This window comes from Pristiophorus japonicus, chromosome 17, assembly GCF_044704955.1.
Source record: "Pristiophorus japonicus isolate sPriJap1 chromosome 17, sPriJap1.hap1, whole genome shotgun sequence".
In the NCBI taxonomy this organism is placed as follows: Eukaryota; Metazoa; Chordata; class Chondrichthyes; family Pristiophoridae; genus Pristiophorus; species Pristiophorus japonicus.
Window position 1 is genome coordinate 18086382 of NC_091993.1, and position 23580 is coordinate 18109961.

The 23580-nt window shown below is 46.5% G+C and overlaps 1 protein-coding gene across 1 annotated transcript in view; it reads left to right on the forward strand.

The window, feature by feature from the left end:
• The first annotated feature begins 1254 nt into the window (after positions 1–1254).
• LOC139227582 (dipeptidyl peptidase 8-like) overlaps positions 1255–23580 on the forward strand; it is a 47881-nt gene continuing 25555 nt past the window's right edge. The window contains exons 1-7 of the mRNA XM_070858443.1: positions 1255–1337; positions 3464–3733; positions 10135–10247; positions 10921–11094; positions 14193–14361; positions 17408–17518; positions 19032–19160. Coding sequence (XP_070714544.1) covers positions 3475–3733; positions 10135–10247; positions 10921–11094; positions 14193–14361; positions 17408–17518; positions 19032–19160 — 955 coding nt within the window. The 5' untranslated portion in view covers positions 1255–1337; positions 3464–3474. The remainder of the gene's footprint in view (positions 1338–3463; positions 3734–10134; positions 10248–10920; positions 11095–14192; positions 14362–17407; positions 17519–19031; positions 19161–23580) is intronic.

A 23580-nucleotide genomic window follows, 5' to 3' on the forward strand; every position in this document is an offset into this window, starting at 1 on the left:
GGCTGCTCGCTGGCTTCAGGTGGTCTCTCACCAGTGTGCTCAACTCCTCAAACGACTTGCTTGCTGGTTTCTCGGGTGCCAGCAGGTCTTTCATTAAAGCGTATGTTTTTGAGCCACAGCTGGTCAAGAGGTGGGCTCTTCTCTTGTCTGCCTTATCGTCGCCCAGCCAGTCTTTGGTCACAAAGCTTTGCTGGAGCCTTTCTATAAAGTCATCCCAATTGTCTCCAGCATTGTATTTCTCATCTGAACTGTTGGTAACCATTCTGTGGATTCTGTGATCCCGTAACTCGTCGCCACTGTTAAGTCCTGACTCTAATGTACTGACTCACACGAGACACATGCTGAAGTCAAGGTCACTCAGGACCTGCACCTTTAATTCACAGCTCTCCAGTGCTGCACTTGCCTGAGACCTCCCTTTATATACCACAGTGGGACAGGTATGGAGTGTCTCCTGCAAGTGCACCCCTGGTGGTAAGGTATGCTTATTGTTACAGGTCATATCCAGTTACAGTCATGTATAGCATGATAAGCTACAGTTATATACAGTAATGTGAGATACATGACAGGATTACACAGGATATACGACACAGAAATAGGCCATTCAACCAGTCCATGCTGGAGTTTATGCTCCACTCGAGCCTCCTCCTGTCTTTCCTGATCTAAATCTATCCGCATAACACTCTATTCCCTTCTCTCTCATAGGCTTGTCCAGCCTCCCCTTAAATGCATCTATACTATTCGCCTCAACCATCATCATCATAGGCAGTCCCTCGAAATGGAGGAAGTCTTGCTTCCACTCTAAAAGTGAGTTCTCAGGTGACTGTACAGTCTCTGGGTGAGGAAGTTTCTTCTGAATTCCCTATTTGATTGCTTGGTGACTATCTTGCATTGATGGCCTCTAGTTATGCTCTTCCCCACAGGTAGAAACTCTCTCTATCTCTTGTATACTTGTTTCCGGAGTTCCGCCGCGCCACTGACGATAGGTGGCGCTGTTGAGCAGCAAGCGCTGTTGCGGGCCGGGGGGGCGTTCTCCGGAGCTGTGCTGCCGCCCGCCTGCAGGGGGCGGTCAATCGGCGCTTTGGCTGCTGCAGCTGGCGGGCCGGGACGCTGACCGCAGGCGGCGCTGTGCAGGGAGGTGTGGCGGGCCGGGACGCTGACCGCAGGCGGCGCTGTGCAGGGAGGTGTGGCGGGCCGGCTCTGCGACTGCAGGTGGCGCTGCGCCAGGCGGTGCAACAGCAAAAGGCTTCCCTCCTGCCTCAACAACATTGGTGCAGAGCCTGGGGAAACCGGAAGCGCATAAAGAGCCCGGAAGAGAGTGAGGGAGCTCCAGTGTCTGGGTGAGGAAGAATTTGAAAGATTATTGTGTTACAATTGTGCTTTTGCTTTTGGGGAGGGTAAGCAAAAGGTTTATATTGCAATGTGTAAAATAAAACCACTGCATTCCCTGCCCTCTCACTGCAGGACATTCCCTGCAGATGTTGCAGCCATTCCTTCACAATCCAGCTGTTCAGAAATGCTCTAAAAGTGGAATGTTCCAAAATCATTCCCTTTAGCAGAACCAGTGGGGAATGTAGCTGGTTCCACTCCTGGGATTGGCTCCTGGGCTGAGAGCTTTGTGTTGATGGTAACAGGGACCTTTATTTCAAATTCAGGTTTTCACATTTTTTTTTTTTGCATGGTCATTGTTTTGAACACCTCCCAATCCCTGGCCCCTGTGGTTGTTTTAAAAAATCTACATTTTTCCCCTTTGATTTAAAGCTTTAAACTGAAAGAGACGTTCTATGGTTCTGACGAAGGGTCATCGACCTGAAATGTTAACTCTGTTTCTCTCTCCACCGATACTGCCGGACCCACTGAGATTTGCAGCATTTTCTGTTTGTTTCTATTTCAGATTCCAGCATCCGTGGTATTTTGCTTTTGTACTATATGGTTCTATGTGGGTTTGCCTCCTGCTTTGACTTGGCTGTCTGGAAATTTCTGAATTATAAACCAGGAGCCAAAACACTCTCCTTTTAAAATTGAAGTTTATTTTTCCTCCACTTACATCTGTGTCTGATCATGTGGAGTTTTCAATAAATAATTTACGAAAATGTCAGAATTCATTCCATGATCCTGCTGTCTGGCTTTTAACTCAGCAGGAGGTGACAATCCTTGTTTTATGTATGCAGAGCTGTTTCTGGGCGGTAGATTGTGCTGGTTTATCTCGTAGCACATTTGTTTATTCGATTTCTATATGTAAAAGAAAGAACTTGCCTTTATACAGCGTCTTCCACAACATTAGGATGTCCCACAGCGCTTTACAACCAATGAACTACTTTTGACGTTTGAGCACTGTTGTAATGTGAGGAATGCATATGTGTGTGCATCTATCTATTGGTCGAATGAAAAGGTTTATGCCTGTATGAATGTATTTGCTTTTATTGATCATTGCTGGACCAATTAGGTTGCAAAATCAAAAAAGAAAGCGATCTTGGCAGTTCTCATTTTGTGCAACTCTGAGAAATCATCTCTGTATTTTGGACTGAGCGTGACGCCTGACCTGAAGCAGGAAGGTATGGATGTTGGGCTCCCAGCAGCACCGTGAGAAAAGTGCAAAAGCAACAATTCATCCTTGCCTTTCATTGCGTGACCTGCAGTTGCATCGCTGTTCTCAAATCCATCAGGCACTGAGCCTTCGTACTGCAAGCCCCAAACTACTCATGAGCATTTCGACACACAATCAACTAGTATTGGAGCATATGCCTGCAGCTTTCTCACCTGCAAATTCAAGAGGTTCTGGCAGGAAATCAAATGTGTGGCACTGTGCTCCGTGGGCCTGATTGCTTCACGTTTTGGGCATTACGTGTGGAATGAAGAGTAATGTACTCGGAGGGTAGGGTGGTGTACTTCATGCTCAGTGCATTGTGCTAGTGTCAGCTGTGGCTCAGTGGGTAACACCCTTGCCTCTGAGTCAGAAGGCTGTGAGTTCAAGTCCCACTCCAGAGACTTGAGCACCAAATCTAGGTTGACACTCCTGTGCAGTGCTGAGGGAGTGCTGCACTGTCGGAGGTTCCGTCTTTCGGATGAGATGTTAAACCGAGACCCCATCTGCCCTCTCGGGTGGACGTAAAAGATCCCATGGCACTATTTCGAAAAAGAGCAGAGGGAGTTATCCCCGGTGTTCTGGCCAATATTAATCCCTCAATCGACATAACATTAAAAAAACAGATTATCTGGTCATTATCACATTGCTGAATGTGGGAGCTTGCTGTGTGCAAATTGGCTGCCGTGTTTCCCACATTACAACAGTGACTACACTCCAAAAGTACTTCATTGGCTGTAAAGTGCTTTGGGACATCCGGTGGCTATATAAATGAAAGGCGCTGTATAAATGCAAGTCTTTGATTGATTTACAGTTTCAGAGGTAACGTTACCTGGTTGTCGCACCTCTGCAGTATGTATTTAATTTTCTGTCATCTTTTAGGAGGGGAGGTGATGGCTGCAGCGATGGAAACTGAGCAGCCGAACATCGAGGTGTTTGAAACAGCCTCTGCAAATGCTGTTGTGGAAATTGAGGAGTTGGAGCAACTTGAGCCGTACTATGTGGAGAGGCACTCCTGGAGTCGCTTACGGAAGTTAATCACCGACAGCCGGAAGCTGCATGGGCACATGATGGCAAAAGCTCCTCATGATTTTTATTTTGTAAATAAAAACGATCCTGAGGGGCCTCATTCTGATCGGGTCTATTATCTCGGTGAGTAACCTGTCTCTCGGCTGTACCTGGCCTGTAGTTTTATCTATTAAATTTGCACCCTATTCCACAGGGCTGGTTGTCACATTAGTACCATTTTGTCCAGATCTGTTTTGTGCCTGGATGTGCCTGCCTCTGTTTACTTGTGGTTCCAGTGTTATGATTGGTGTATGCAATAACCGTAGCTTGTTTTTAAGGGACTAACAGCTCATTCCTATTTCTTTAATTGGCGTGATGTGACTAACAGGAAATTTCTGTGGTAAGCATATCATCCACCATTTTGTGTAGCTTGTAGCAGTTAATTCTTGTCCAGTTACAGCACTAAATTAAATACAGAAGGTGCTTATTCTTTATGAAAGCATTGGCTGGTACTATTTATTTACTTTTCTATTCACTTTGTAGTAATCATTTTTCTCCCTCCCCACCACCAGTTTTGACCCTAGATAGCGAGTGTTGACAGATTTTCTGACGACGCAGTGTGTCACAGTGAGCCAATGTGACCTCCCCCTGAAATGCAACTCCCAAACCCGCCACTTCCACCGCCAAGGGACAAGGGCAGCAGGCGCATGGAAACACCACCACCTCCACGTTCCCCTCCAAGTCACACACCATCCTGATTTGGAAATATATCACCGTTCCTTCAGCGTCACTGGGTCAAAATCCTGGAACTCCCTCCCTAACAGCACTGTTGGGAGCACCTTCACCACACGGACTGCAGCGGTTCAAGAAGGCGGCTCACCACCACCTTCTCAAGGGCAATCAGAGATGGGCAATAAATGCTGGCCTTGCCAGTGACCTCTAGGATTGCTAAGGTTTAATTGTAACCCTTCTACCCTGACTTGAGATCAGACTCAGACCAAGCAATCAGATATTATTTCTCTTCCCTGTTAGTCCAACACTCTGCTGCTTCCCCAAATGGCACTTTTGTATCGGGCCTTGCCGCTCTGGAAGTGGTCACTGCGTGCGAGCGGATTTATGAAACATGTCCCAGACCCTGTCCTCTCCCTTGCCCGGAGGAGGTTGCCTTGCTTTCATGTGGTCAAAATGCCCTTTCTCTGAGTGGAGGAGGCAGGAAGAGGAGAATATTGTGTGAAATAAAGATGGATCTGTTGCATACAGTTAAGTAAAAGAAAGACTGGCATTTATATATAGCACCTTTCACAATCACCAGACGTCCCAAAGCGCATTACAGCCAATGAAGTACTTTTTGGAGTGTAGTCACTGTTGTAATATAGGAAACGCAGCAGCCAATTTGCGCACAGCAAACTCCCACAAAGTGCAATGTGATAATGACCAGATAATCTGTTTTTGTTATGTTGATTGAGGGATAAATATTGGCCAGGACACCGGGGATAACTCCCCTACTCTTTTTTGAAATAGTTCCATGGGATCTTTTACGCCCATCTGAGAGAGCAGACGGGGCCTCGGTTTAACGTCTCATCTGAAAGACGGCCCCTCCGACAGTGCAGCACTCCCTCAGTACTGCACTGGAGTGGCAGCCTAGATTTATGTGCTCAAGTCCCTGGAGTCGTACTTGAACGCACAATCTTCTGACTCGGGTGACTGTGCTACCCACTGAGAAAAGGCTGACACATCGACCTCTGTAAAGTACTTGTGATAATGGCGGTGGGGTTACTAGTTTTGGTCTGCAGCAAAAACAATGAGCACTTTATTATAACTGTTGCAAAATGTTTGAATTCTTCAAAATTCTGCCAATTTGGGGTGGATCGAATACGCCAGCAAATTTCATCCTTGTGCAGGCAGCTGTTGTCAGTACCTGTTTGTGTGGTGTGCACACGGGTATTGCATACATGAGTAGTTTCTGTACAGTCACATAGGTGATGTGTATAGTGCACAAACATGGATGTACAGATTCTGTCACGTATTCACCCAGGTATTCTGCACACTCACTGTTAATGTATCCAGACCGTACACTCAAAGAAATAGTATACTCATGATAAACACTGCAGTCACACAAGTATTAGGTGCACAGAGATGCAATATGCATGTATGAAATCACTGTACCTCCATCAGAGGCAGGGCTATATCTAGACTTGCGCCTCGCACACTACGGGGAATCTTGTGCTACTGTTTGATAACCATCACAGCACGGGGGACATTGATGTCCCTTTAGTTAGCTGGTACTGTGTCAATAACATTCCATACGGGAACAGGCTGAAGAACATAAGAACGTAAGAAATAGGAACAGGAGTAGGCCATATGGCCCCTCGAGCCTGCTCTGCCATTCAATAAGATCATGGCTGATCTGATCATGGACTCAGCTCCACTTCCCCGCCCGCTCCCCATAACCCTTTATTTCCTTATCGGTTAAGAAACTGTCTATTTCTGCCTTAAATTTATTCAATGACCCAGCTTCCACAGCTCTCTGGGGCAGCGAATTCCACAGAGTTTACAACCCTCTGAGAGAAGAAATTTCTCCTCATCTCTGTTTTAAATGGGCGGCCCCTTATTCTAAGATTTTGCCCTCTAGTTCTAGTCTCCCCATCAGTGGAAACATCCTCTCTGCATCCACCTTGTCAAGCCCCCTCACAATCTTATACGTTTCGATAAGATCGCCTCTCATTCTTCTGAATTCCAATGAGCAGAGGCTCAACCTTTGCTCTTCAGTCAACCCCCTCATCCCCGGAATCAACCTAGTGAACCTTCTCTGAACTGCCTCCAAAGCAAGTGTATCCTTTCATAAATATGGATCTGCTGTCTGTCTCGCTCCTTCTCTGCCTCAAGTGTTCGTTTCTCTCTCCTATCTCTCGCCTTAATTTCTCTCTCGTGTGCCTCACCAATACACTGTGCCCACCATCTTTCCAACGTGGGAATGGTAGCCTGTACACCCTCTAATATCTGCTCTTGTGGGGCCCGCCTTCTCCTCTGAACCCTCTCCACCACCCGAACAGAAGAGGCACCAGAGGCAGTGAAATATGTCAATCTATGTTTCTATGAAAGAGCAATCTGTGCAGGTTTTGCAAACTGGAACTGAGGTTGGAACAGAGGAAACCGAGATGCAAAGTTGGATGGAAAAGATGAGTAAGAGCTGAGTTAAGGAATGTGGTGAAGCTTTCCTCTGTGGAATGTGTAACAAAATTGTAAATCCCTTTATAAAGAACAGATAAATTAACTAGCTTGTAAAGTCCTTTAAAGAAATAAAGTAACATATTTCTGTGGCAAAAGCAAAATAACAATCAAAAGAAAGTGAAGCAATAAGAAAAAGGATGGTGCATTATTATAAAATATAACAATTATCACAGAGATGATTAAAACCATCATCATCATCGGCAGTCCCTCGAAATCGAGGATTTGCTTTCACTCTAAAAGTGAGTTCTCAGGTGACCTTACAGTCTCTGTCACAGGTGAGACAGACAGTGGTTGAAGGAAGGGTGGGTGGGTGAGTGAGGAGTTTGGTTTGCCGCACACGCCTTCCGCTGCCTGCGCTTATTTTCTGCATGCTCTCTGCGACGAGACTCGAAGTGCTCAGCGCCCTCCCGGATGCTCTTCCTCTACTTAGGGCAGTCTTTGGCCAGGCACTCCCAGGTGCCGGTGGGAATGTTGCACTTTATCAAGGAGGCTTTGAGGATGTCCTTGAAACATTTCCTCTGCCCACCTGGGGCTCGCTTGCTGTGTCGGAGTTCCGAGTAGAGCGCTTGCTTTGGGAATCTTGTGTCGGGCATGCGAACAATGTGGCCCCGCCCAACGGAGCTGGTTGAGTGTGGTCAGTGCTTCAATGCTGGGGATGTTGGCCTGATCGAGAACACTGATGATAGTGCGTCTATCCTCCCAGGGGATGTGCAGGATCTTGCGGAGACATCGTTGGTGGTATTTCTCCAGTGATTTGAGGTGTTTACTGTATAAGGTCCACATCTCTGAGCCATACAGGAGGGCAGATATCACTATAGCCCTATAGATCATGAGCTTAGTGCCAGATTTGATGGCCTGATCTTCGAACACTCTCTTCCTCAGGTGACCAAAGACAAAAACAGATGTTAATGGACATGTTTATTCACTTCTAGTACCATAAATATACAATTAGTGCCTTCCACTGACAGACAAACAGTACTTATTGATGCACAGGGCTTTTGCTTTTTTATATTTGTGGTTATGATACAGGACTAGTAATCCAGAGGCCTGGACTGTTAATCCACAGAACATGAGTTCAAATCCCACTACGGCAGTGTGAGAATTTGAATTCCGTTCAAAACACAACCTGGAAATAAAAATCTTATATCCGTACAAAAGTGACCATCAAGCTATCGGATTGTCATCAAAAGTCAACGGGTTCACGAATGTTCTTGAGGGAAGGAAATCTGCTGCCCTTACCCGGTCTGGCCTGTACGTGATTCCAGTCTCACACTAGTGGGGTTGACTCTTAACTGCCCGCCGAAATGGCCTCGCAAGCCACTCGGTTCTATTAAACTGAGGGCAACTAGGGATCGGCAATAGAATGCCCACCTCGCCAGCAACGCCTCCATCCTGAGAATGAATTAAAAGGGAGAATCTAATTTCTATATTAATGTAGGGAGTTGGTAATTTAAATATTAATGCTGGGAGTGTATTATGTTATGTTAATGTAAGGAGTGCATAATTTGTATATTGATGGGGGGAGTGTGTAGTTTGTGAATTTATTAATGTATGGAGTGGGTAATTAGAATATCATTGTGTATAATGTGTATATTTACTGATCATATATAATCATAGAAATTTCCGCACGAAGGACACCATTTGATCCACTGTGGCTGTACTTGCACCAGTGCTGGCGCCACATTGAAGCTATTTACACATCCCGTTGTCCTGCTATTTCCGTATATCTTTTAATATTTGTCTTCAATTATTTATCTAATTCTCTCTTAAATCCCCTGATTGATTCAGCTTCGATAGTCACTTAAGTAATGCATTCCATATTCTAATATTCCTTTGCATTCACAATTATTCTTCTAACCTCCTCCTTTATGCTTCTAGTGCTAATCCTAAATGTCTCCTTTGTAGCAATGGGAATATTCTTTCACTATTTACCCTCTGAAACTCTTTTAAAACGTGACTACTTCCTGTCGAATCCGCCTCCTGAGTCCCAGTGAATACAGCCCTCGTTTTTTCAATTCTCTCATCACAGCTATATCCTTTCATCCCTGGTATCACCCTCGTCAATCTACATTACACCTGTTCCACGACCACTCTTTTTCTACAGTAGGGTTTGCAAATCTACATGCAGTAATGCAACTAGTATAACCAATGCTTTGCTGTGCAGGCTAATACATAATTGTATGTATGCCAGAGTAGTGAGTGTTAAAGTGTTGTTTATTTACTGATGGAAGGAGCATGTAGCATGTGCTTGCACTAGAGAGAGTACAGAGCAGATTTAGGAGGCCATTGCCAGCACTGGAAAATTTTAGCTGTGGGGAAAGACTGGATAGGCTGATTTGTTTTCTTTAGAACAGAGGGGAATGAGCGGAAATTTAATTGAGGTGTATAAAATAGGAAGGACCTATTTCTCTTACCAGAGAGGTCAACAATCAGCGGGCATGGATTTGAAGTAATTGGTAGGAGAATTAGAAGGGAGTTGAGGAGAACTTTTTTTCATCCAGAGGGTGATGGGGGTCTGGAACTCACTGCCTGAAAGGGTGGTCGACGCAGAAACCTTCATTGCATCTGAAAATTACTTGGATATGCACTTGAAGTGCCATAACCTGCAGGGCTACTGACCAAGAGCTGGAAAGTGGGATTAGGCTGGATGGCTCTTTGTCGGCCGGCACGGACATGCTGAGCCGAATGGCCTCCTTCTGTGCTGTAAACCTCTGTGTTTCTAGCTCTATGTTTACTACTGTAGAGAATATGTACTATATCTAGTACCATGGAGACTGCTGAAAATAAAAAAGTCTTGGATTTGTATAGCGCCCTTCACGACCACTGGATGTCTCAAAGCGCTTTACAGCCAATGAAGAACTTTTGGAGTATAGTCACTGTTGTAATGTGGGAAACGTGGCAGCCAATTTGCGCACAGCAAGCTCCCACAAACAGCAATGTGATAATGACCAGCTAATTTGTTTTTTGTTATGTTGATTGAGGGATAAATATTGGCCAGGACACCGGGGATAACTCCTCTGCTCTTCTTTGAAATAATGCCATGGGATCTTTTACGGCCACCTGAAAGGGCAGATGGGGCCTCGGTTTAACGTCTCATCTGAAAGACGGCACCTCCGATAGTGCAGCACTCCCTCAGCACTGAACTGGAGTGTCAGCCTAGATTTATGTGCTCAATTGCCTGGAGTGGGACTAAAAGGTTGATAATCTCCAATTTATTAGACATTAAATTGTTGGTAACGAAAGGTCGGCTTGGTAATATTACTGAGAGTTGATCTGGTGTGTAACTCATTTTAATAAAAGTGATTCCCTTCCAGCTATGTCAAACAAAAACCGGGAAAATACATTGTTCTACTCAGAAATTCCCCAAAAGATAAATAAGGACGCTCTCCTGCTGCTCTCGTGGAAACCTCTGTTGGACTATTTCCAGGTATGGGGAACTGCGCTAACGGTTGTTAATAAGATCATAAGAAATAGGAACAGAGGTAGACCATATGGCCCCTCGAGCCTGCTCCACCATTCAATACGATCATGGCTGATCTGATCATGGACTCAGCTCCACTTCCCTGCCCGCTCCCCATAACCCCTTATCCCCTTATCGTTTAAGAAACTGTCTATTTCTGTCTTAAATTTATTCAATGTCCCAGCTTCCACAGCTCTCTGAGGCAGCGAATTCCACAGATTTACAATCCTCTGACAGAAGAAATTTCTCCTCATCTCAGTTTTGAATGGGCGGCCCCTTATTCTAAGATCATGCCCTCTAGTTCTAGTCTCCCCCATCAGTGGAAACATCCTCTCTGCATCCACCTTGTCAAGCCCCCTCATAATCTTATACGATTCGATAAGATCACCTCTCATTCTTCTGAATTCCAATGAGTAGAGGCTCAACCTTTCCTCATAAGTCAACCCCCTCATCCCTGGAATCAACCAAGTGAACCTTCTCTGAACTGCCTCCAAAGTTGCATTTACTGATGCCTTGAATATAATGGAGAAGTGCCTTTAAAGAAGCAGTGGCTAGTTACACTTTACATTGTTACTTTACATGTACCTGTATCGCCAACTATGGAATGCCAAAAATTGACCTTTTAATGTTTATGCCCCAGTCCATTCCCGACTATGGAATTTACTGTCGGGAAGAAGAGCTGCTGAGAGAAAGGAAAAGAATTGGAACGATTGGAATTGCATCGTATGATTTCCACAAAGAAAGTGGAATGTTCCTGTTCCAGGCGAGCAACAGCATCTACTACACGGTGGATGGTGGCCGCTCAGGCTTCACTGTGAGTCCGATTGTTCATTTCCAACTTTACGAATTTGAGTTACATCCTGGGTCAAAATCCTGGAACTCCCTCCCCAACAGCACTGTGAGAGTACCTTCGCCACACGGGACTACAGCGGTTCAAGGTGGCGGATCAGCACCACTTTCCCCAAGGGCAATTCAGGATGGGCAATAAATGCCGGCATCCCGTGAACGAATACTTTTTAAAAAAAAAAACATCCCCACACCACCGCAATTCTTTGGATAAGAGCAAAATACTGCGGATGCTGGAATCTGAAATTAAAACAGAAAATTCTGGAAATCTCGGCGTGTCAAGAGTTCACGTTTCAGGTCGATGACCGTTTGTCAGAACGAAGGGTCACTGACCCAAAACCTTAACTCTGTTTCTCTCCACAACTGCTGCGTGACCCACTGAGATTTCCAGCATTTTCTGATTTTATCTTTCGTTAAGAGGGCAGTTACTGCAGGTGATAATGACCAGATAATCTGTTTTTGCTATGTTGATCGAGGGATAAATATTGGCCAGGACACCGGGGAGGACTCGGCAGGTTTGTCGAGCTTTTTAGTGCCACTCTGAAGACAGTAAGATTGCTGAAAGTTGGTTCACCCTCCGGCATTTCCTCCCTGCAGGAAAGCCCAGCGCCATGGCTCAGTGCAATGCTGAGCTTGCATCTCAGTCCAGTTTAAAAAAAAAAAAATTCCAAAATCACATAGTCTGATAATCATGTGAGTTTTACGCTTCGTACTTAACCCATGATCTGTTTTAGAGTTAAACTTTAGTGGGGCCAAAATTAATGGGCTTACTGCCCCACTGCTGTCGCGATCCGTCGGCATTCCTCTCCGGTTGTGCCCAGTGCCAGTTTGCACTTGGTCTGGGAGCGGATAGGAGGGGAGAACTGCCGGGAACCGCCCGCTGACATCAGCGGGCGGCCAAGTGGCGTAAGTGACCTCCCGCCCGCTGAGATGCCAGATTGGTGCGGGCGGCAGCCGGCACCTGCAGTGGGAAGGATCGCCGCGAGGAGGCTAGTTTTAACACCTCCACGGTAAGTTTCAAAAACCGGGGGTGTGGGGGAAAAAAAGGTTCGTGAACTTTTAAATTTTTTTTTCCACAGTGACTTACCTTAATGGGTTCTCCTGAAGGCCATCCAGGTAATTCTTTTTCCCCCAATCATTTTTATTTGAACGTCTTTGATCCTCCGTGGGCCTGACTCCATCCTTGGCGGCAAGAGCCTTTGTCGCCAAGATTGGGAGCTCCCGCCCACTTCCCCCCCCCCAGTTTGACGGCGTACATCGCTCGTTTGTCGCCGGCCCAACGTTAAAATTATTTTTCATCAATTTCCCGCCCAAAATGCCACCCAGTCTCTCGGCGGCACTTGGGTGGGACTTGGCCTTCACCAAGCTCAACTCCATTATGTCTAATTGTCACATGGATCCATTCTGCTAGACCTCTATCCACAGGGTCACATACAAACCAACCTGATCAGCCTCTGCCCACACAGGTTTGCATGGGATCTATTCTGCTTGGACTCTATCCATAGAGTCGTATTGCATCTAATCTGATAACCTTCTACCCACATATGGCCATAAGGGACACATTCTGACAGACCTCTGCCCACAAATGTCACGTGGGAATTAGTCTGATACGACTCTTTCACTTTTTATGGATAGAATTAAAGCTTTCAGGTTGTTGTAAATGAGTAAAGCTTGTGTTAACAAAGTGAGGGTTAGGATTACTTGAAGCCCATACCCAGTAGCTGGTTGCCATTTATATTGTGTGTAAAAGTGACACACACAATCACACTGACGCTCAAGGCCATAGAGTGGGAGGAGGGAAGCTTCAAAAAACTCAGTTCTTGATCTGACCGGCACTAAGTGCAACAATACTTGATGAAGGATTTGGCATTTTCCTGTGAGTAGAAGGGAAGATCAGACCAGGGCTGCCTCCTCGCATCAGGCCAAAGAGGACATCAAGCAAGCCACCCACCCTCGCGTTGGCAGAGATATGACTCCACCTAATTTAAAGGTTCGGGCATATTAAATTAGATTTTTTTTTTAAAGTGAACATTGCAGCTGAAATTGGGATTGATTTTAAGGGCTTCTTTGGGGTGGGGCTAACAGAACAACAACAACTTGCATTTATATAGCGCCTTTAATGTAGCGAAACGTCTCAAGGCGCTTCACAGGAGTATTATGAGATTTAAAAATTTGACACCGAGCCGCATAAGTAGAAATTAGCGCAGGGCTTGGTGAAAGAGGTAGGTTTTAAGGAGCGTCTTGAAGGAGGAAAGCGAGGCGGAGGGGTTTAGGCAGGGAGTTCCAGAGCTTGGGGTCCCGGCAACAGAAGGAACGGCCACCAAAGGTTGAGCGATTTATAATCGGGGATGCTCAGGAAGGCAGAATTAGAGGAGCACAGACATTTCTGGAGGTTGTGAGGCTGGAGGAGATTACAGAGATAGGGAGGGCCGAGGCCATGGAGAAATTTGAAAATAAGGATGAGAATTTTGAAATTGAGGCGTTGCTTATCCAGAAGCCAATGTAGGTCAGCGAGCACAGGGGTGATGGGTGAGCAGAACTTGGTGCGAGTTAGGACCCGGGCAGCCAAGTTTTGGATCACCTCTAGTTTACGTAGGATAGAATGTGGGAGGCCAGCCAGGAGCGCGTTGGAATAGTCAAGTCTAGAGGTAATAAAGGTGTGGATGGGGAACCAGACCAAGTGAAATCTGTTACTGTTTAAAGTTAAGGTCGTATTGAGGTGAGTTAAAAGTTAACTCGGGGACAACTTGGTGTTGTCGAAGGATAAGGTTTTCCATCAGGGCATGGACAGAAAACTAGCGATTGATGTAGAAAAATGTCTGTGTTCCACGAGATGAACAGCTTATCTCCCAATAAACAAAATCATTTATGTGGTTTATTATATATAATATCAAATAAAAACAGAAAATGCTGGAAATACTCAGCAGGTCAGGCAACATCTGAGGAGAGAGAAATCGAGTTAACGTTTTGGGTCGATGACCTTTTGTCAGTGGTTTATTAGATTGGTTTGAGGTGGAACAACAGTAAATAGGAATCAGTAAATGTCTTGGCTGCTTCATTTTACAGAACGAGCCAATAAATCCTTCATCTGTGAAGACCAGCTGTCCCAACATCCGGATGGATCCCAAAATCTGCCCTGCTGATTCATCTTGGATTTCATTCGTCCACAGCAATGATTTATGGATTTCTAATATTGAAACAGGGGAGGAGAAGCGACTAACTTTTGCACATAAAGGTATGGATGAGAGTCTCACAAAAATGCTACATTAACCCGAACCTGCATCAATAGTGATATCAGATCTGTTCCGATGACCCTTTATCTACAGTGACCTATGGGATCTGTTCCGATGGCGCTCTATCCGCAGTGACCTATGGGATCTGTTCCGGTGACCCTTTATCTACAGGAATCTGGTCTGATAAAAGAAAGAAAGAAAAAGGAAGACTTGGATTTATATAGCGCCTTTCACGACCACCGGACGTCTCAAAGCGCTTTACAGCCAATGAAGTACTTTTGGAGTGCAGTCACTGTTGTAATGTAGGAAACGCGGCAGCCAATTTTCGCACAGCAAGCTCCCACAAACAGCATTGTGATAATGACCAGATAATCTGTTTTTTTGTTATGTTGATTGAGGGATAAATATTGGCCCCAGGACACCAGGAGTAGCTCCCCTGCTGTTCTTCGATAGAGTGCCATGGGATCTTTTACGTCCACTTGAGAGAGCAGATGGGGTTTAATGTCTCATCCGAAAGACGGCATCTCCGAAAGGAAGACTTGCATTTATATAGCGCCTTTCACAACATCAGGACGTCCCAAAGCACTTTACAGCCAATGATAGCCTTCTAGCCACAGCGATATATATAGGATGTGCGCTGATGGTATGATGTCAGAAACAATGGAAGATAAGTATTCTGCAAGGCCAAACAAGAGGACGTTTTCTATTATTTTGACTGTATTCCTGGAAGTCTACCAGCGGCAATTAAACGCACCAACAGCCCTCCCTTCCTGTAAATGAGGTCGGCCAACAATTTACTTTTGCATCAATGATTTTGAGCCTGTTTTGTTTGGGGAATTCCCTGACCCGCTCGCACGTCCTAACTTCTGAAAGACAATACCATCAAGCCGAAAAGAATGTAATGCTATCCCTTTTTTTTCTTGGTATACAGCTACAGAAATGATGTGGCACTAAATAAGGGAAAAAAATCAGGAAACTGCTGACAGATAGACAGATCTGACAATCTCGGGGACCTTTTCGAGTTCAGGGACCGCAAGTTTGAAAACTTCCGATGATCTAGGAATTCTCACATAGACACGGAGCCTCGGAGCCCCTCATAAAGGGAGAGTGGGAAAGGAAGGGATTTGAGAGAAAGTCCAAAGTCATGGCAAAGTAGTTTTGATAGAGAATTCCAGAGAGAGGGGAGGAGAGGCTGGAAGATTAGGGTATTAGTGAGGCTGCACCTGGAGTACTGCATGCAGTTTTGGTCACCTTACTTAAGGAAGGATGTACTAGCTTTGGAGGGGGTTCAGAGATGATTCACTCGGCTGATTCCGGAGATGAGGGGGTTACCTTATGATGATAGATTGAGTAGACTGGGTCTTTACTCGTTGGCGTTCAGAAGGATGAGGGGTGATCTTATAGAAATTTTTAAAATAATGAAAGGGATAGACAAGATTGAGGCAGAGAGGTTGTTTCCACTGGTCGGGGAGACTAGAACTAGGGGGCACAGCCTCAAAATACGGGGGAGCCAATTTAAAACCGAGTTGAGAAGGAATTTCTTCTCCCAGAGGATTGTGAATCTGTGGAATTCTCTGCCCAAGGAAGCAGTTGAGGCTAGCTCATTGAATGTATTCAAATCACAGATAGATAGATTTTTAACCAATAAGGGAATTAAGGGTTACGGGGAGCGGGTGGGTAAGTGGAGCTGAGTCCACGGCCAGATCAGCCATGATCTTGTTGAATGGCGGAGCAGGCTCGAGGGGCTAGATGGCCTACTTCTGTTCCTAATTCTTATGTTCTTATGTAAGATGAGCCCTTGATGGTGGGAATGAGAAATGAGCAGTGATGCAGAGTCAGGAGGGTGCTCAGAAGGTGTGTGGTGGGAAATCAGCTTGGAGAAGTTTGCCCAGGGAGGGTAGAGTGAGGCCATGGTGTGACTTTGGACAAGGATGGGGATTTTGGAATTGGCTCATAGGGTATAGGAAGCTCGTGGGGTTTGAGGATGATGGGGTTTATAGCCACAAGATAACTCGTGTCACTTTTAGTCATTAATGCATAACAGAGCCAGAGCAAAATTAGAGCCAGACCTTGCAGGAGTGAAATTAGGAAACACTTTTACACAAGATTACACAAACTAGGGTTGTATTCCCTGGAATTTAAAAGGTGAAGGAGTGGTTTGACCAAAGTTTCAAGATATTAAGGGAGACTGATGGGGTAGATAGAGAGAAACTATGTCCGGTGGTCGGGGACACGAGTCTAAAAATCAGAGCCAGGCATTTCAGGAGTGAAATTAGGAAACACAAAGGGTGGTAGAAATTTGAAACTCCCTTCTGTAAATGGCAATTGATGCTAGATCAATTGTTAGTTTTAAATCTGAGATTGATAGATTTTTGTTAATCAAAGGTATTAAGGGATATGGGCCAAAGGTATACGAAGCTAGGTCACAGATCAACCACGATCTCATTGAATGGTGGAACAGGCTCGAGGGGCTGAATGGCCTCCGTTCCTATGTTCCAGAGAATGCAGAACAAACTCAAAAGAAGGCAACGTAGCCTGAAGAGGAGAAACAAAACCGGGAAGAAGCAAATGGGAAGGTGCAAGGCAAACGTCAGGAAAGAATACCATCCAGAAACTCCCAGCGAGCAGGACAAACTGTCAGGATTTTCCACAAACTACCGCTGACTTGCCAAATTCTGCTTTGTAGTCTTTATAAATCAAGTGTATTTTTCATTCTGTACCCAAACTATGTCAATGCCCATAAGACAATTTCAAAGCAAAAAAAATAGAACATAAATTGTTCATCAGGAGTAAAAAGCCTCTATTTTTTGACTTTAATAAAAAATGTCGTATATTACCACATGGAATACGAATTGATCTTTGAAGAATCCTTCCAACCCGATGGGAAATGCTATCAACAAACAGGCCACTCAGCACCAGTGGAGATTAAGAACAGGACGATATATCTGTGTGACTCCGGCATTTTCTGTTTTTGTTTCCGATTTGCATTTATTTTTGCTTTTTGTTGCCACATTCTGATATTTGCGTTCTCCTACTTTTGTCATTAAGGTTTGCCCAACCTGGAGGATGATCCCAAATCTGCAGCCATCTCCAGCTTTGTACTCCAGGAAGAGTTTGACCGGTATACAGGGTATTGGTGGTGTCCCGTTTGCGAGGACAGTAAGTATATCCATTAAGTTAACGCCTGGGATTGTATTAAATTAAATGCTATTGAAATCAGTTACACTCCAGTCGCCAGTGTGGTACTGTGCCATTCGGACCAGGAAGATGTCAGGCTAAATTCACAGTCGGTTAACTGATCCCAGCTGGGACATTATCATTGCACTCAGTCCCCCTGGATAGGGAGGGGAAAATGTTAGGCTCCCACTTCTGGCTGCTTATCCATTAACCCCACTGGAAAATGTGGCGATGTTCCAACGAAAACAGTGTCCGGTTCACCTGTGATGTCGTAGGCAAGCAATTAGCCTTCTGATGCTCCCTGTCGAGCAGCACACACAAAGACTGGCCACTTGAACACGATAATGTAGATCTGCCACCACTCATGGAGCTGTTGAGGGATAAGAAGTTAGTTTTCAAACATTTTGTGTAAATTCAGTACCTTCTGAGTAAGGTGCACACTGGACTGTTAAATAATTAGCCCATAACCAGTTGCGTAAAACAAGAAGACTGGCATTTATATAGCGCCTTTAGTGTAGTTAAATGTCCCAAGGCGCTTCACAGGAGCGTTATCTAACAAAATTTGACACCGAGCCACGAAAGGAGATGTCCGGACAGGTGGCCAAAAGCTTGGTCAAAGAGGTAGGTTTTAAGGAGCGCCTTAAAGGAGGGTAGAGAGGTGGTGAGGTTTGGGGAGGGTATTCCAGCGTTTCGGGCCTCGGCAGTTGAAGGCACGGCCACCAATGGTGAAGTGATTAAAATCAGGGATGCGCAAGAGGCCAGAATTGGAGGAGCGCAGATATCTCGGAGGGTTGTAGGAGGCTACGGAGATAGGAAGGGGAGAGGCCATGGGGGGGATTTGAAAGCAGCACATTTCTACCTTATCTGACTGTGAGGAGCAATTTTGAGACTTGGTAACAATCTGTGTCTGTATTATATGATGGCAGTGTTTGATTCACTCAGTGGCTTTGGTAAAGACTGCGCATTTATGCGTTTAACCACGTGTCACACAGCAACGATTGTGAGATGTGTACACATAAATTATGTCATTGGGCAAGTGATATTGAGCTGACAGTATTTACACCTCTAGTATCTCTAACAACGAGGCGAGATTCTGCAATTACCCCAATGATACCCAAATACTTGCATTGTTGCTGACTGAAAATTGGAAAAAGTCGTGTGAATGAAGATATGTATAGTTATGCCTTTGCAGATTAGATTGAGGATGGGCAGATTTGTGTTCTTTCAAAAGGAAGTACAGGTTCATGTCAGCATAAAAACCTAAAGCCAGGCCCACTCTTTCCTATGGACTGTGTACAGTTGGTACTGTTGGAGCTTTCTGAACCTTATTTCATGTATTTACAGAGTTGTAAAGCCACAGGATAAATACATAGAAGAGATAAATCTTTGAGGTTTCTCTCCAAACACCCCTACAAATAAACAAGGAAAATCCCAAACATATCACTTCAACATTAATGCTTCATTCATTGACATTGAAATTTAAATTATTTCCCAGTTCCAGACGGAGGAAGGATTTTCAGGATACTTTATGAAGAGAACGATGAATCAAATGTTGAAATTATCCATGTGACTTCACCCATGCTCGAGACACGAAGGTGTGATTCATATAGGTACCCACGAACAGGTATGGCATCTGTTTTGCTGCATACGGCTTACATTTAGTACGGGCACTGAGATTTCTGATGACGTGTACAAGATTGGTGCGTACACCTGAATAAGAGACGCAGTGTTATAGTCGCAATCATGCAGTTTTGTTTCTGTACAGTTGAGTTATATAAAACAAAACAAAAAAGTTATTTAAAATTTATTTTTAAACATTCTGGGCTAGAAATTTGGTTTTGGGTCATGTCATGTATTTCATCATCTTGCAATGACAATAGTTATGTAACTGTAACTCATGCACACTGTACCTGTACCCTTGAAATGCACACTCTGACCACGGGGTGAGCTTGCGGGAGACACTCCTCACCTGGGTTTCCAGGTATAAACGGGGAGGTCCCACCCAGGATCAGCACTCCATGGTTCTGGGAATAAAGGTTAAGGTCACGTAGTGACTGTGTCTGTAGTACATGCCTCGTGTGAGTTTGTAACAAGGTGCAGAGACACCACATTTGGCGACAAGAAACGGGAATCACCGAACCACGAGGATGGCCACCGGTGGCACAGAGGAACGCTACTGTGTGAGTGAGGACTGGGACGACTTTGTGGAAAGACTCCAGCAGAGCTTTGTCACAAAGGTCTGGCTGGAAGAGACAGAGGCTGACAAGCGGAGGGCGCATCTACTGACCAGCTGTAGTCCACAGACGTATGCGCTGATGAAAGACCTGCTCGCACCCCAAAAGCCGACGGACAAGTCCTTCGAAGAGCTCAGCCAGCTGATCAGTGAGCATCTCAAGCCGGCAAATAGCGTACACATGGCCCGGCACCGGTTCTACTCTCACTGACGTTGGGAGGGTCAAAACGTCTCGGACTTCGTGGCGGAACTGCGGCATTTGGCCAGTCTCTGTAAGTTCTCCGATGCCTGCAGGGAGGAGATGTTAAGGGACTTTTTCATCGAGGGCATTAATCATGCCGGCATTTTCAGGAAGCTCATAAAGACTAAGGACTTGACTTTAGAAGGGGCGGCGTTGATAGCTCAGACCTTTATGGCAGGGGAAGAGGAGACCAAGCTAATTTACGCACGCAGCCCTGGTTTTAACATTGTGCTGAACCAGGGAGTTAATGTTGTAAAAGTGATACAGAACCCCGCAAGCAGGCAAGGGCAATTCGACACCGACCAGGCAGGCAGGCAAGGGGAATTCGACACTGCCCAGGCAGCAACAAGCTCCAGGGTGGGCCCGCAACAGGAACAATGGAAAGGGGATTGGCAATTCACGCCATCATGAGGAACAATGCATCCCGTGATGGGACCAATAACACCCTCCATCAGAGTGCTTAGAAACAGCCAAACGGGCCATCAGAGAGGAATGCCTGGGAATAGTCCTTTTGTTAACAGCAATCTCCGCTCATGTTGGAGGTGTGGGGGTAGATACACTGTCAAAAGCTGCAGGTTCCAGCTTTATACCTGTAGAATTTGTAAAGTCAGTGGACACTTGGCCAGGATGTGCAAAAAGGCAGTAGCGAGGCTAGTCTGCGAGACAGAGGAACCAGACGAGGGGTCTGTAATGCAGGATGAGGCCTGGGGAACAACCATGGATGCTGAAGTTCAGAGAGTTCATGTGTCTGACATCCACAGCTCATGCACTAAAACGCCACCCATGATGATGAAAGTCTTACTGAATGGCATCCCGATGCACATGGAGCTGGATACGGGAGCTAGCCAGTCACTCATGAGCGCCCAACAATTTGAGAGACCATGGCCACACAGAGCTAGCAGGCCCAAACTGGAACGCATTGGCACGCAGCTACATACGTACACCAAAGAGATCATCCCAGTACTGGGCAGTGCAAACTTGGTGGTGACGCACAATGGATTACAGAACTGACTGCCACTCTGGATTGTTCCGGGTAATGGCCCTGCGCTTTTGGGGAGGAGTTGGCTAGCTGAGATGAATTGGAAATGGGGGGATGTGCACGCCATTTCATCCGTGGATCGCAGTTCATGCTCGCAGGTATTGCAAAAATTCGAGTCACTCTTTCAACGTTCAAGGGCACTAAAGTAGTGATACGCATCACTCCGGACACCAGACCAGTGCATCACAAAGCCAGAGCGGTGCCGTGCGTGATGCGTGAGAAAATTGAAAGTGAACTGGACAGGCTGCTCAGAAAGGGAATAATTTCGGCTATTGAATTCAGCAACTAGGCAAGTCCCATCGTTCCCGTCCTCAAAGCAGATGGCTCGGTTAGGATTTGTGGCGACTACAAAGGCACCGTCAACCGAGTGTCGCTGCAAGACCAATACCCACTTCCGAGAACGGAGGACCTCTTTGCCACACTGGCAGGTGGAAAGCTGTTCACGAAGCTGGACCTCACTTCGGCCTACATGACTCAGGAACTGGCGGAAGATTCCAAGCTTCGCGACGCACAAAGGATTATTTGTCTACAACAGGTGCCCGTTTGGCATTCGTTCAGCAGTGGCTATCTTTCAGCGAAACATGGAAACCTTGCTCAAGTCCATCCCTGGAACGGTCGTATTCCAAGACAACATCCTTATAATGGGTCGAGACACCGAGGAACACCTCCGCAACCTGGAGGAGGTGCTACGCCGATTGGACCGGATATGCTTGCGACTAAAAAAGGCCAGGTTCGTGTTTTTGGCCCCAGAGGTCGAGTTCCTGGGCAGGAGGGTTGCCGCAGACGGGATCCGGCCCACTGAATCAAAAACTGAGGCGATTCGCCGGGCGCCCAGGCCTGGCAACACGTCGGAGTTGTGATCATTCCTGGGACTTTTGAACTATTTTGGGAACTTTCTGCCGAACTTAAGCACATTGTTGGAGCCGTTGCACATGCTCCTCCGTAAAGGGTGTGAATGGTTTTGGGGGGATTGTCAAGAACGGGCTTTCAACAAGGCGAGGCACCTGCTGTGTTCCAACAAACTGTTGACTTTGTATGACCCCTGTAAAAAACTGGTTTTAACGTGCAATGCGTCATCCTACGGGGTTGGGTGTGTATTGCAGCAGGGTAACGATGACAGCCGACTCCAACCGGTGGCTTACGCTTCCAGGTCGCTCTCCCAGGCAGAGCGTGGATACGGCATGGTCGAGAAGGAGGCACTCGCGTGTGTGTACGGTGTGAAAAAGATGCACCAGTACCTTTTTGGTAGACAGTTCGAGCTAGAGACGGACCACAAGCCATTAACATCCCTGTTGTCCGACAGCAAGGCTGTCAATGCTAACACGTCAGCTCGCATACAGCGATGGGCCCTCACACTGGCTGCGTATGACTGCACCATACGGCACCGGCCAGGCACCGAACATTGTGCTGACACACTCAGCAGGCTCCCACTGGCCACCACCGAGGGGGCGTCGGAGCAGAGCGCCGAGATGGTCATGACCGTTGAGGCTTTTGACACTGCGGGCTCCCCCATCACAGCCCGACAGATCAAACTCTGGACCAACAGGGACCCCCTCCTATCCATGATAAAGAAATGTGTCCTGACTGGGAATTGGGCGCCCGCACACAGGGCGTGCCCCGAGGAAGTCAGGCCGTTTCAGAGAAGGATGGATGAACTCTCCATCCAAGACGACTGCCTGCTATGGGGCAGCCGGGTAGTCATGCCCCAGAAAGGAAGGGAAGCATTCATCAGGGAACTCCACAGCGAGCACCCTGGCATCGTGTTAATGAAGGCCATTGCCTGGTCACATGTATGGTGGCCGGGGATTGACTCAGACCTGGAACACTGGGTTCGCAGGTGCACGACGTGTGCCCAGCCGGGCAATGCCCCCAGGGAGGCTGCACTCAGCCCGTGGCCCTGGCCCACCAGGCCATGGTCACGTATTCATGTAGACTATGCGGGCCCGTTCATGGGTAAAGTGTTCCTGACCGTAGTCGATGCATACTCGAAGTGGATCGGGTGCATCATAGTGCACGACATCCATCACTGTGGAGAGTCTACGTACGGTTTTCGCGATCTATGGCTTGCCGGACATCCTGGTCAGCGACAATGGTCCGTGTTTTACCAGCCATGAATTCCAGGAGTTTATGTCGGGCAATGGGATCAAGCACGTCAAGCCGGCTTCCAATGGCCAGGCGGAACGGGCGGTCCAAGTCATAAAGCAGGGCATGCTAAGCATCCAAGGACCCTCCCTTCAGTACCGCCTATCGCGCCTCCTGCTGGCCTACAGGTGCCGGCCGCACTCGCTCACGGGAGTCCCGCCAGCAGAACTCCTCATGAAACGCACGCTCAAGACGCGGCTGTCCCTCATTCACCCAGACCTGGCAGACATTGTTGAGGACAAGCGCCAGTCCAAAACCGAGCTCCATGATCGAGGCTCAAGAGGGAGGTGTATAGAAATGGATGACCCGGTATTTGTTCTTAACCATGCTTTGGGACCCAAATGGCTTGAGGGCACCGTAATTGGCAAAGAAGAAAACAGGGTCATGTT